The following is a 15,111-nucleotide window of genomic DNA, read 5'->3' as shown; positions in this document are numbered from 1 at the left end:
GGTTTTGTATTTATGTAGCGCTTTTCTAGTCTTGATGACCACTCAAACCGCTTTACAGTTCAGTTTTACATTCACACACACATTCATACAGTGCATCTATTCGCAGCACTTTGTTATTCTATGGGGGGCCATTCGGGGTTCAGCATCTTGCCCAAGGACACTTTGGCATGCAGATTGGTCAGACTGGGGATCGAACTGCCGACCTTCAGGTTGGAGGACGACCACTCTACCCCTCAGCCACAGCCACAGCAGCTTTGACCATGCTTGATCAGCTTGTTGTTCTCTCACTGCGAGCTAAACACTCACAAAAATCATGATTGTTAGCTGTCCTGGCTCCTAAATTATGGAATGAGCTTCCCAAAGACATCAGGACAGCAAAAAGTCTATACATCTTCCGCCACAAACCAAAAACACATCTCTTCCAACTATACATTGAATACAAAATAAAAAATAAGCAGCACTCAAATGGCACTTAAAAATAGAAAATTGTACTTTCTTGATACTTGATATTCTGGGTTTGTTCCCTCATGGTTGAATGCAGTTATTGTAAGTCGCTTAGGATAAAAGCATCAGCTAAATGAAATGTAATGTAATGTAATTCTGCAACAGAATTTATAAATAATGTTACATGCCCAACACCCAAGCGCCAATCCATACCTGAATGCTCCCGGACAATCTCCTGCTATGTTGCGGATATGTGAATGGCATAGCCCAGACAATCAGGCGAGGAAATTACTGTAAAAGCTGTCTGAAAACAATGCTGACTCACATCCACTACTTACGCTTCAGGCTGCTGTAGGAGGGTTTTCATGGTTTTGATCTGCTGGAAGTGGCAAGACATGTCAGTGGCCATCACCATCTCCACTACCAAACTCCGCAGTTCCCTGAAAGAATAAATGAAGATGAGATATCTGAACAACTAGTAGATGAACTGCCATGAACCTTGTCATGTTCATGCTGAATGAATTGAAATACAGTTAGGTCCATAAATATTTGGACATTGAGACAATTTTCATCATTTTGGCTCTACACCACCACAATGGATTTTGAATGAAACAATCAAGATGTACTTTAAGTGCAGACTTCCGGCTTTAATTTGAGGGTATTTACATCCAAATCAGGTGAACGTGTAGGAATTACAACACAATTTATATGTGGCACCCCCCTTTTTAAGGGACCAAAAGTAATTGGACAATTGGCTGCCCAGCTGTTCCATGGCCGGGTGTGTGTTATTCCCTCGTTATTTCATTGACAAGGAGCAGATAAAAGGTCCAGACTTCATTTCAAGTGAGGTGTTTGTGTTTGGAATCTGTTGCTGTCAACTCTTAATATGAAGTCCAAAGAGCTGTCTCTATCAGTGAAGCAAGCCATCATTAGGCTGAAAAATCGAAACAAACCCATCAGAGAGATAGCAAAAACATTAAGTTTGGCCAAATCAACTGTTTGGTACATTCTTAAAAAGAAAGAACGCACTGGTGAGCTCAGCAACACCAAAAGACCCGGAAGACCACGGAAAACAACTGTGGTGGATGACAGAAGAATTATTTCCCTGGTGAAGAAAAACCCCTTCACAACAGTTGCCCAGATTAAGAACACTCTACAGGAGGTAGGTGTGTCTGTGTCAACAATCAAGAGAAGACTTCACCAGAGTAAATACAGAGGGTTCACCGCAAGATGTAAACCATTGGTGAGCCTCAAAAACAGGAAGACCACATTAGAGTTTGTCAAAAAACATTTTAAAGAGCCTGTACAGTTCTGGAACAACATCCTATGGACAGATGAGACAAAGATCAACTTGATGGAATGATGGGAAGAGCAGAGTATGGAGAAGGGAAGGAACCGCTCAGGATCCAAAGCATACCACCACATCAGTGAAGCATGGTGGAGGTAGTGTTAAGGCGTGGGCATGTATGGCTGCCAATGGAACTGGTTCCCTTGTATTTATTGATGATGTGACTGCTAACAAAAGCAGTAGGATGAATTCTGAAGTGTTTCGGGAAATATTATCTGCTCATATTCAGCCAAATGCTTCAGAACTCATTGGACGTCGCTTCACAGTGCAGATGGACAATGACCCAAAGCATACTGCGAAAGCAACCAAAGAGTTTTTTAAGGCAAAGAAGTGGAATGTTCTGCAATGGCCAAGTCAATCTCCTGACCTGAATCAAATTGAGCATGCATTTCACTTGCTGAAGACAAAACTGAAGGGAAAACGCCCAAAGAACAAGCAGGAACTGAAGAAAGTTGCAGGAGAGGCCTGGCAGAGTATCACCAGGGACGAAACCCAGCGTCTGGTGATGTCTATGGGTTCCAGACTTCAGGCTGTCATTGACTGCAAAGGATTTGCAACCAAGTATTAAAAGTGATTACATTTATGATTATATTAGTTTGTCCAATTACTTTTGGTCCCTTAAAAAGGGGGGTGCCACATATAAAATGTGTTGTAACTCCTACACTGTTCACCTGATTTGGATGTAAATACCATCAAATTAAAGCTGAAAGTCTGCACTTAACGCACATTGTTTATGTTTCATTTCAATCCACTGTGGTGGTGTACAGAGTCAAAATGATGAAAATTGTGTCAATGTCCAAATATTTATGGACCTAACTGTACCTTTTCAGCTAGCCTTATCAGTTCAAAATGTACGAAGTACTTTCGGCTATGGGAAAATATCTGTAAAATTTAAGTACTGGCCTCAACCGTACCTTTTGTTTCGTGCTTTTTGGCACATGAAACACACTTAACTTAAATAATTAACATACAATACATTAGTTATTAAACATCAGCATTATAAAATAGTCACTGTTTACCATACAGATATCATTTAGGCCAAGAGACTTCTGTGCAGCTGACTGACGATGATTGTTTAATTCATTATTTGAGTTTGGTGTGGCAGACTGAAAGAATGACCAATGTGAGTCTTTAGTTTTGTGGTTTTATAGCAAGGAAAATAGATACAAATAGAGACTGTCTGTTCTCACCTCCAGTCATCTTTGTTAAGATTAGAGAGGATGTTCTTTTCATCATCATCCTGTAGGAGACGATAGGCTGCACTGACATGATGGTTCTCTAGAACAGCTCGGTCATTGTACAACATGGCTGTGTCTGACCTGAAAATTCCACATTAACATTCATCGTGAAACACATTTTAAACAGTATAATCTGGTGAAAAATGATTGGTGATGGTATCAAACACACCTCAGTTTAAGCATGTGTTTTCACTGATGTGTGTAGAAAATGTCTAAATAATAAAAAATTATAAAAAATTACCCTTCATACACGTTTCACAGTTATGCTGTCCTTAATATCTTAAGCAGCTGCAGCAGTTAAAAATATTACAAATTAAACATGTCGAACTTACCTTGTCTGAATATGGAAATTATTAGTGGTCCCTGTGTGCTCATAGTCATGGATGGCAGCGGCAAAGATTATGGCAAAGATCTCCAACTCAGTTAGCCAATGCTGAGAGAGAGAGACAGATAGTTAAGATTGCCATGGTTACAAAACCTGGTTCAAAGCAGAACTGATGCACTCTTTACATTTGTTTTGTAAGATTTTTGCTAACAAAACATATAAAGAAAAAAGTAAAATCCTGTTTCTTCATTAATCAGGTGTAATAATAACCCATTACAACATACACAAAGCTAATCATTGTAAAAATGGCAGAGTTAATGTCCAGCCAGCCTCATTGGAAATTGAAATGTAATTGTTAAGATACGATTAAGATAGATCAATCTGGCTAATAACGTCTCACAAATTAAGCTTGATTGAGCTCATCAACATTCACACAGGAATGTTCTTCATCTTACTATCTGATAAACAAACAGTTCTTTAAGAAAAATGTATTGCTCTTCAATATCTATCAGCCAGAGAATTTGTAAAAAAGCACACTAGAAGACCGGTGATGACAGTCACCACCAGTGTTTCAGCGGTATAATTGCAGCTAATCTCAAACACACCTAGACACTACTATGAATACTTGGTCCCATGCGTTGGCTACAAGCGCACCTATGGTGTAGCTTTTACGAAGAAGCATTAATCAGGAGATGGGAGAGCAGGGGTCGGGTGCCAGGCAACAGTGAAAAGGGGCAGAGGCAAGGGGAGGTTGTGCTGTGAACTGTCATGTCATGATCCACCAAACACAGGACCATACGTATGTTATAGCTAATATAGGTAATAACAAAAGGTAATGGGATTTAAGTATTTAAATTTAATAATGAACCTGTAAAAGAATATATATTTTACTAGATATCTAATCTTGTTATATAACTCTATATGAAACTGTATACATTTCCGGTAATAATCAGGTACCTGTGCAAAATAGTACGGTGGCCCTGAGAGCTCAACGAACAGTAACTTAAGAAAACACATGCAAGTTGACAAAACACATGCAAGTTGACAAAACACAAGCAAAGTAAGAAAACATCTTCATCAATTTCACAACACAACAGAACACATTACAGAAACGCGCTGCAAATAGACACACGCGCTGCAAATAGACGAACGTGCAGCAAATAGAGGCGACAACACAACGGAAGTGTTTCGAGATGACAGCTAAAAGGGATGGACACCGCTGCCACAGGAGACACTAAAACGTCCAATACACCATCAAATTTCGGTTCCGCACAGGGGTTGTCATCCCGCGGCGCTGGAGCCGAACGCGGCTCTTCACCCCCTCTGCAGTGGCTGTACAATACAGTGTTGTGCATATGTTTCGCGAACGCTCAACTTAACGAATCAGTTTTCATATTATTAAAGTGAACGTAACGATGAACGTGATTGAACGTCACGTTAGTTTTTTAAATCATCATCGTATCAGGCCCTCATGAAATACCAGGAGCGGGCGTGGGTGGTCTCACCGAGGAGCCGGTAGCCGGGGGGCTGGCTGTCACATCAAAGCAGCCCACGGCAGCCCCACGCGCTTCTCCACCAACATCTCCGCGGAGAAGCGAGGCTGTGACCGAGCCATCACAAGGGGTGAGTTTTGTTAATACACCGGGTGTTGGGGGGGATGTGTTGGTGGAGGAGGTTGTGTGTGAGGTAGAGGAAAAGGAGGTGGGAGATAAAGGGGAGGAAGAGGGTGGTGTGGTTAGCAAACAGGTGGAGGAGGTCACGGGTGAAGGAAAAAGCGTTGAGCAGGAGGGAGGGGACAGTGGAAGGAGAGGAGGAGAAGCAGCTGAGGGCAGGATGGTGTGGAGTGAGCAGGTGGAGGAGGAGGAGATGGAGGAAGAAGCAATAAAAGAAAAGAAAACAGTAAAACGTAGGAGGTCAGCTTGGACAGTTTTAAATGAAGCGAAGAATAGTAAAGTGCAAATGGAGAGTGATGTGAGTGAAAGTGAGTGTGTGTCTGACAGCAGCGACTTTCCGCCTTTTAACAGCAGTCAAAAATAGAAAACCCTTAGTGTAGATAAATTTAAATCATTTTTACAGCACACAAAAAATCAGCAACTCTGTCTTTTTATTTCCTCGGCCAGACTCCACATGAGCCAGAGGGAGGAGTCTGGCCTCACAGACCAGGAAGTTTTTAGAGTAAAAAAACTGGTGCTCAGAGCAAAGAAACAACTGAGCAGTGATGGAAAGGACAGCAATGGTTGTTTTAATTAATTCATTGTTTTCTGTTTTTGTTTCTAACATTTTAAACAACATGGATGTTTTTAAAGTTGGGGTTTTAAACGTGAACGGTGCAAGAGATCAAATGAAAAGAACCTGTATTTATGAAACCATGAAAGTAAAAAAAATTGATGTCATGTTTTTACAAGAAACGCACAGTGATTTTAATAATGAGTCTGACTGGAGGAGGGAGTGGGGAGGGGAGGCCATTTTAAGTCACAACACTTCCCTGAGCGCAGGAGTGGGCTTCCTCTCCTCCACGGCTTTTAAACCAAACTTGCTGGAGGTCAAACATGTGATCCAGGGGAGGCTTCTTTTAGCCAAAGCTCAGTTCGACCATTTTACTGCTGTTTTTATAAACGTTTATGCTCCAGCAACCGGTGCAGAGAGGAAGCCGTTTTTACTGAAAATAAGTGAAGTTCTTAATGATTGTGCCATGGAGGAATTTTTATTCTTGGGTGGGGATTTTAACTGCTGAAGATGCGATTTTAGACCGCAACCACGCAGAGCCTCATCCAGCCTCTCAGCACGCCTTAAAGCAGCTGGTCCGCTCTCATGGCATGGTGGACGTGTGGAGGAGGATGCACCCAGACTGCAGACAGTACACCTGGTCCCACATCAGAGAGAGTAGGATCTCCTCAGCCAGGTTAGACAGGATTTATTGTTTTAAACATAATTTTAACCTTTTTAAAAGCTGCGCCATCATGCCGGCTGGTTTTAGTGATCATTCCCTGCTTTTATGTCATGTGTTTATCAGGAATGTTTTACCCAAGAGCGCCTATTGGCATTTTAATTCTGTTTTAACATTCGATAAGAGTTTTACAGATGTTCTTACGTATTTCTGGGGTGTTTTTAGACAGAGGAAGGGCGATTTTAGTAATCTTAGGCAGTGGTGGGACCATGGTAAGACACAAATTCGCTTATTGTGTCAACAACACACCCTCAATGTCACAAGAGACGCCACCCGATCTATGAAAGATCTAGAGACCGACATAGTGGAACTAGAACATTTAAGTGAGTCCACCGGAAATCGAGGTTAATTTGAAGCCTCAAAGAAAAAAAAATGGCTTTAGACGACCTGTTAGAACGTAAAGTACAGGGTGCGTTAGTCAGGTCTCGGTTCCTGAACATTGCTGAAATGGATGCTCCAACTAGCTACTTCTTCAGTCTGGAGAAAAACAATGGGCAGAGCAGAGTAATCCACACCCTGCTCTCAGACACAGGGGAAGAGCTGATGGAGCCACGCCAGATAAGAGAGCGGGCTGTGAGTTTTTATCAAGCGCTGTACTCTTCTGAGGAAGAACACACAGGCAGGGAGGAGTTCTGTACAGAACTACCTCAGATCTCGGAAGAGTCCAACTCACAGCTCGCTGCCCCCCTCCGGATGCAGGAGCTGCTGACCGCCCTGCAGGGCATGCAGGGACGGCGGGCTCCTGGCATTGATGGACTGACACCGGAGTTTTATAAAGCTTACTGGGGCATTTTATCGCACGATCTTATACAGGTTTTTGGCGTCTGGCTCCATGCCAGTGTCCTGCAGGAGGGCTGTCCTCACACTGCTACCGAAAAAGGGGAACCTGCAGGACATCAAGAACTGGCGCCCTGTGTCATTGCTCTCTGTGGATTACAAACTTCTGTCCAAAGCACTGGCCTCGAGGCTGGGGAAGGCTATGGAGCAGGTCATTCACAGGGACCAGACCTACTGCCTGCCCGGCAGGTCCATGGTGGACAATGTCCACCTCATTCGAGACCTTTTGGATGTCTCCAGTTCATTTGATGTAGATAAAGGCTTGATTTCCCTAGACCAAGAAAAAGCTTTTGACCGCGTTGAACAAAGCTTCCTGTGGCAAGTAATGGGGAAGTTTGGGTTCAGCGCTGGCTTCATAGCTAAGATCAAGGTGCTGTACTGTGACGTTGAGAGCGTCTTAAAGATCAACGGCAGTCTGAGTGCTCTTTTCAGGGTAGGTAGAGGTGTCAGGCAGGGCTGTGCTCTGTCGGGGATGCTCTACGCACTCTCCCTGGAACCTCTCCTCCGCAGAATAAGATCTAGCATTCAAGGTGTGTTTTATCCTGGTTTTAGTGGCAACATGATTTTATCGGCTTATGCCGACGATCTTATTGTTTTTGTTAAAGACCAGACGGATGTAGATATTTTAGCCAAAATCTTAAATGATTTTAGCATGGCATCGGCCGCGAGGGTCAATTGGAAAAAAAGCGAAGCCCTCGCGGTCGGGGAGTGGCCTGGCGGTCTCCCAGTTCTCCCCCAAAACCTGAAATGGAAGAGGGAGGGCATAAAATACCTCGGGGTGTTTTTAGGAAACAACGATATACATAAGAAGAACTGGGAGAACATCACAGAAAAAATAGAAAACAAACTGTTAAAATGGAAATGGCTGCTTCCAAAAATATCTCTTAGAGGAAGGGTACTGGTTTTAAATAATCTTGTGGCATCCCAACTGTGGCACCACCTAATGTGTGTGGAACCCCCCCCCCCTCGGCTTGCTTTCCAATTTACAAAAGAAAATGGTGGATTTTTTCTGGGGGGGGTCTACACTGGGTGCCACAGGGGGTGCTGTTTTTAGCCAGGGAGGAGGGGGGACAGGGCCTCGTCCACTTGGCCAGCCAGACTGCAACTTTTAGACTTCAATTCATTAAAAAGTACCTCACAACACCAGCAGATCTGGTGTGGACAGATGTGGCCAGCAGCATCCTTAGGCGTGCCAATAACCTGGGGTTGGATGATGCTCTGTTTTTAACAGATTCTAAATTCTTAAAGTTAAGTGGGTTGCCTCCTTTTTATCAAGGTGTTTTTAAATCATGGGCCCTTTTTAACAAAAAAAGGTGTCGAAAAGCAGACTCTCTGTACTGGTTGTTGAGAGAACCACTTGTAAATGGAGCCAGACTGGACGTCAGCGGCACATCAACACCCAGCCTTATGGCGGCGCTGACCCGGTCTGGAACAGTGACCTTACAGCAGCTGGTGGATGCAGTGGGGCCGGCACTCAACAACACCGAGGCACTGGGCTCCCTGCTGGGGCTGCAGTCTACCCGGATGGCCCAGAGAATCCTGAAGCTCTGGACCCAGAGGCTCTCCATGCGTGAGAAAGACCTCCTGAGGGCCTACCAGAGGGGGGAAACCGCACCAGAGGCTGCAGACCCCTACCAAGAAATTATCTTGGGAACTGTGTGAAAAGCATCCACCAGACCGGACTGAGCAACAGACCCCCCACTGTGTGGTCACGTAGGTGGGGGGAGCATGGACCCTGCTCGCAGTGGAGGATTTTATACAAACCTCCCCTCAAGAAAAGAACAGGCGACCTCCAGTGGAGAATTTTACACGGCGCCGTCGCTTCCAACGCTTTTATTTCTATTCTTAATCCCACCGTTTTAAGCAAGTGTCCTTTTTGCGACCTACGTGAAACAATTTATCACGTTTTTACTGAGTGCAAGAGACTGACAAGTTTCTTCGCTCTTTTAACTGCGGTTCTTAGAGATTTTTTTTTTTAGAGATCACTTTTACTGAGAAGGTTTTTATCATGGGAGCTGCCTACAACAAAACAGATAAAGATAAGTGTCAGCTCCTGAACCACCTCTCAGGTGAGGCCAAGATGGCCATTTACATTAGTAGAAAAAACAGGGTAGAGAACAAGAACGGGCAGGAAGCGGGGGCGGTGTGGGTGGTAAACCTCCGGGCCAGACTCAGACTCGAGTTCGGTTTTTACACGATGATATCTGATGCTGTAAACCAGTGATTCTCAAATGGGGGTACGCGTACCCCTGGGGGTACTTGAAGGTACTCCAGGGGGTACTTGAGATTTTTTTTTAATATATTTAAAATTAGCATCCATTCAAAAATCCTTGAAAAATTGTTATTTAACAAATATTCAATAAAATGTAAGTGTAAGTTCATGAACTAAATTTTATATTCAGTAGGCTTTTCAATTTAATTATCCTAAAAAAACAGAGTCTCCCCCATACCGATGGTTTGACCCAACCTGGCACACGCCACCTGTCATCACCTGTCATCACCTGCCTTGAAAACTTCAACAGTCGAGTTGAAGTGCAGCAGCAATGCTGCTGAAACACGGAGGGACAAGTACCAAAGAAGGCGAAACCAGAGCAGAGAGCCTTCCCTAAACAACACCGTGAGAGCTTGTGCCTCTTCGGAGGGGCGCTAAAACGTAAAAGTTTTCCGTTGTGAAGTTAATGATTCATAACAAGAAGTCTGCGTCTCTACCGGTACCCTTTCAAAATAAAAGCATGTAGTACAAAAAGGGAAATGAAATTGTATGACCTTAAAGCGAGCAAATATTTCACAATAAAATAACAGAGACTTCAACAATATTAACAATAACATAGATTGTTTTTTTTCTGTGGGGAGAGATTAGCCAACAGTGGCATTTAGCCACCACATCTTCAGCGGTATCTCCAGACAGAACATGAAAGTCATGTTGGTGAGCCACCTGAGTTTTTTAAGAGGAACTTTCTGAATTCAGGTCATCTCAAGACACGATGCGAAAACCCTCCCCGAAACAAACGGAAACAAGCTACCTGTCAGTATTGTTTTCGATCCTTAAAGAAGATATTTTAAGATGATAAATATAAAAAAAAATATGTTTTGAGCTAATCTTTTATTTAAAACTAAGTTAATGATTTATTTTTTGGGAATAAGTGTTATAATTAAGTTCATGAGTTCAGTTTGAGAACATATCTTTATTATGATCCCAAAAGAGGTCACTCTAAGTTGATAATTATTTTGAGGTGCACAAATCTTTATTTATATTGAGATAATAATAAAAGTCTTTAGTTATTTTTATATCTTTTTATGTCGAAATAGTTCAAGAGAGACCACTACAAATGAGCAATGTTATTGACACTGATGGAGTTTTAAATTTTTATGTGTCTAATTACAAGGCTTAATAAATCACATTACATCTTTCTTTCAACCAAAAATGCTTTGCGCTGGTTAGGGGGTACTCGGCAGAATTTTTTCTTCGAAGGGGGTACGTCACTGAAAAAAGTTAAGTTAACAGATACAGATAATGCTGTACTCGCTCATCCCTAATGTTTTGTCAACTTGCATGTGTTTTCTTAAGTTGCTGTTCGTTGAGCTCTCAGGGCCACCGTAAAATAGGCCCTCAGCTTCAGCACCATTGACTGAAACTAACACAATCGAAAATGAGACTCCATGCCAGTCAGACTGAATGGGAAAGCATCTTGCCCAAGGACACTTCAGCATGCAGATGGGTCAGACTGGGGATTGAACTGCCGACCACTCTACCCCTCAGCCACAGCCACCCCAAAAGACTCACTCCTTCCTTAGTAAACCTTCCTGCACTTGCAGCAGGCCTATTCGTAGCTCATAGCCCCAAGAGCTACGCTTATCAGAATCAGAATTCTTTTTATTGCCATGTATATTTGCACATACAGGAAATTGCCTTGGTGTGGTTGGTGCACTTTACAAAAAACAAATTAAAAACAACAATAGCGAACAATATAACAAAACAATATATACAGTTAAAGAGTTACGTGCGGTTTTAAGGTGCAGAGATTGGTAATAGTGCCAGTAATATAGAATTATAAGTTATTTGCAAGGGTGGATGGGGGGTGGGGGGGGGGGGTCAGCAGAGTCAGTGTGATGTGGAGTCAGTGTAATGCAGGGGGCTTGTTTGTGAGCCCCACTGCCATGGGGAAAAAACTGTTCAGGTGACGCAAGGTTTTAGTCCTGATGGCCCGGAACCTTTTTCCGGACGGGAGTCTCTGGAACAGGTGGTGAGCGGGATGGGAAGGATCAGCGATGATCTTGCCTGCTCTCTTACTGGTCCTGGAGTGGAAAAGATCTATGAGAGCCGGCAGGTCACAGCAGATGACCTTCTCAGCTGACCGGATGATCCGCTGCAGTCTGCCCTTGTCAGTGGAGGCAGCGAACCAGACGGTGATGGATGAGGTGAGGATGGACTCAATGATGGCTGTGTAGAAGTCAACCATCACTTTCCGCGGCATGCCGAATTTCCTCAGTTGCCCCAGGAAGAACATCCTCTGCTGGGCCTTCTTGATGATGGAGGTGATGTTCTCCGCCCATCTCAGGTCCTGTGCAATGATTGTCCCCAGGAATCTGAAAGACACAACTGTTTTAACTGGGGAGTTGCACCAGGTGGTTCTGGCTGCACCAGGAAGCCAGGCTGTTTGCTTCCTCTTTGTAGGCGGCCTCGTCCCCATTGGAAATGAATCCAATAAGGTCAGCAAACTTCAGAAGTTTTACAGAGGGATGGCTGGAGGTGCAGTTGTTGGTGTAGAGGGAGAAGAGGAGAGGAGAGAGCACACAACCCTGTGGGGGTCCAGTGCTGATGGTCCGGGTGTCAGAGACAAGCTTCCCCAGCCTCACGTGCTGCTTCCTGTCGGTCAGGAAGTTAGTGATCCACCTGCAGGTGGGCTCAGGCACGCTCAGCTGTGTCAGCTTGTCCTGGAGAAGAGCTGGGGAGATGGTGTTGAATGCGGAGCTGAAGTCCACAAACAGGATCCTGGCTTAGGTGCCAGGGGAGTCGAGGTGCTAGCTAGCTAACTTCTTCCAACTGCAGCTAGCCCTTTTCTCCTTAGCACCTACCTTTACATCTTCAATTATCCACTGTGTAGCAACAAATAAAACAGCAGCACTCAAGTACTATTCTGCGCTATCCCTGTCTACATTGTGTACTGTTCGTTTTGTTAGGAACCATTACCTAGCACAGCCTTATTCATTATTCGTGTGCAAGTCGCTCACAGTCACGCATAAAAACACTCACAAGACCACGATGTTGCAATTAGAACTTTATTAACGTCACACACACTGTATCAGCAAACAAATTCAACTATGGAAAAGTTTCTGATTCATAAAAAGTCGGGGGCCCAAATACCCCTAGCCAGCTTTGGGGGGGCCCGGTTTGCAAAAGATTGAGAACCCCTGATCTGGACAATGCGACATTCAGAAATGCAATAACAAAGCTGTTCACTGCCTGCATATATGTTTTTCAAATCAGAATAAATCTGTCATTACTATTCTGTTACAAGAACAAACAGAGTCCTGCACTGCTTTCTTGGCATTTCTCACCACTGCATTTAACATCCACAGCTGCCTGACAAGGGGAGAAATGGGCACATCCCCACTGGAGGCCTATAAAAGAACATTTCCTGGGACAAATGAAACCAGAAATTGCATCACCTGCAAGACAGCATCACTGGAGACTATCTAGAGCAGTGATTCTCAAATGGAGGTTCATTAAATGTAAAAAAAAATCTCACGTATCCCCTGGAGTGCCTTCACGTACCCCCATGGGTATGTGAAGGCAAGTACCCCCATGGGTATATGAAGGCACTCCAGGGTATACGTGAGGGGGTACGTGAAGGCACTCCAGGGGATACGTGAGATTTTTTTTATATATATTTAAAATTAGCATCCTTTCAAAATTCATTCAAATTAAAAAAATGCTATTTAATAAATATTCAATAAAATCTAAGTATAGGTCCTCGATCTGTATTTTATATTCAGTAGGCTATTCAATTTCATTATCCTAAAAACCCTGAGTCTCCCTCATACCAGGATGGTTTGACCCAACCTGGCACACGCCACCTGTTATCACTGTCTTCACTGCCGCCTTGAAAACTCAGACAATAGAGTCAGGCCAAACAAGGCAAAACCGTCCACGAGTTGCTACCCACCCAAGGCTTTGTAAGCATATCCCCGAAAGATGGTCGAGACTTTAGATGATTTCAGTTTTATTTGAAACTTCCCTAAACAACACTGTAAGAGATTGTGCCTCTTTGGAGGGTCGCTATAACATAACAGGAAGTCTGCGTCTCTACCTGAACACTTTCAAACTAAAAGCATGTAATACAAAAACGGAGATGTAATTGTCTGACCTTAAGCAAGCAAATATTTTACAGAAATAAACTTCAGCAATATTAACAATGACATAGTTTGGGTTATTTACACTTTGTGTCTTTTTCTGTGGGGAATTTTTTAGAGGAAACTTTCTGAATTCAGGTCATCTCAAGACACGATGCGAAAAGCATCCTTGAAGCAAACAGAAACAAGCTACCTGTCACTTATCAGGAAAAACTCCTGGAAGTGTCATCTGACCTTGGCCTCCAGATGAAGTTTGCCACATCCACACTCACACAGTTTTGTGTGTGTGTGAAGCAGGAGCACCCTGACCTGGGACAGAAAGCTTTGGAGCGGCTACTATCCTTTGCCTCCACATATTTATGTGAGGCATCCTTCTCTTCAATGACTGTGATCAAAACAAAGCAAAGAAACAGACTGTGCTTGTAGAAGAACTTGATTACAGCAGATGCTTCCCTGCCACCAAACTGACAAAGATCCTCATTGAAGCACAAGCACAAGTTTCTCACTAAACTGTCAAAACAAAAGCACTCACTCAGTTCAATGAAACAATGTAATCTTCAGTGTTCACAGTTTATAAATTTAAGATTAGTATTGTTTTCGATCCTTAAAGAAGATACTTTAATATGATAAATATTTAAATTTTTATTTTGAGCCAATATTAATTGTTTCTTTTATTAAGTTCATGAGCTCAGTTGAGAACATATCTTGATGATCCCTAAAGAGGTCACTTTAAGTTGATAATTTTTATCTGCACAAATATTTATTTATAATTGAGATAATTATTTCTTTTATAACCATGATTTGCTTTGTACCTTTTAGTTTTCCTTAGTATTAAAATTGTCTGGTATTAAAGGACAATGTGTCCTCCTGCTTACCTCATTCTGACATAATGACAGTAGCAGGACATCAGCTTACATTTATGATAAATTCAATACAACATTGTCTATCCTAAAATAACTGGCTTTGTCACTCAAAGAGTGGCAGAAAATGCACTGTGGGTGCTGGAGGTTTTTCAATAATGGAGCCCTATACCTCACAACTATCATGCATACTTGATTATTTAACTATAAAACACTCATTCCTACTGTCCAATAACTCTCCAGTCGATCTTCTGTGATGAGACCAAATGTGCATTTTTGGCATAATTATGGCATCACACCCAGATGGTTTAAAAGTTTCCAAAATGCCTGTGGCCTTACAGTTTCCTAAATATCTTCCATCTGCATTGCTCTACATTTTTGAGTGGTCACTGCTTCCATCTAGTGTGGGTTACAATTACATACCTCATCTCCTTTGTGCATGCTGACAGTACACAGGCAGGAAGATTCATGACATCTGATTAATTGCATTACACCACGTGTCACTAGGTACAGATGAGAAATTTGATTAAGTTTGAAACAGGAAGTCGGACGAACCAGAATATTTACTGGACAGGAGAGGCAGCTGCTGTTTTTATATCTCTCTTTATTTTACAACCTGGTTTGATGTGTAATCTCCACAAGTGGGATTTGGGACCATGGGATTTGGGACCATGGCTCTGCAGTCAACATACCATGTCTGACCTCAAACCATTTTGGATAAGATCATCTGTTGCCACCAGTTATGGTTTGCTTTCTCT

General features: G+C 42.9%; 1 protein-coding gene across 1 annotated transcript in view; it reads right to left on the bottom strand.

Annotated features, from left to right (window-relative positions):
• LOC133969742 (dual specificity calcium/calmodulin-dependent 3',5'-cyclic nucleotide phosphodiesterase 1A-like) overlaps positions 1–15,111 on the bottom strand; it is a 234,058-nt gene that overhangs the window by 88,314 nt on the left and 130,633 nt on the right. The window contains exons 9-11 of the mRNA XM_062406389.1: positions 3,363–3,463; positions 2,983–3,111; positions 783–884 (exon numbers count right to left, since the gene is read on the bottom strand). Of these exons, the coding sequence (XP_062262373.1) occupies positions 783–884; positions 2,983–3,111; positions 3,363–3,463 (332 nt within the window). The remainder of the gene's footprint in view (positions 1–782; positions 885–2,982; positions 3,112–3,362; positions 3,464–15,111) is intronic.

Source organism: Platichthys flesus, chromosome 15 (genome assembly GCF_949316205.1).
Source record: "Platichthys flesus chromosome 15, fPlaFle2.1, whole genome shotgun sequence".
Classification (NCBI taxonomy): Eukaryota; Metazoa; Chordata; class Actinopteri; order Pleuronectiformes; family Pleuronectidae; genus Platichthys; species Platichthys flesus.
Note: the sequence above shows the minus strand (reverse complement) of the source record. Positions and strands in the feature narration are given on the sequence as shown.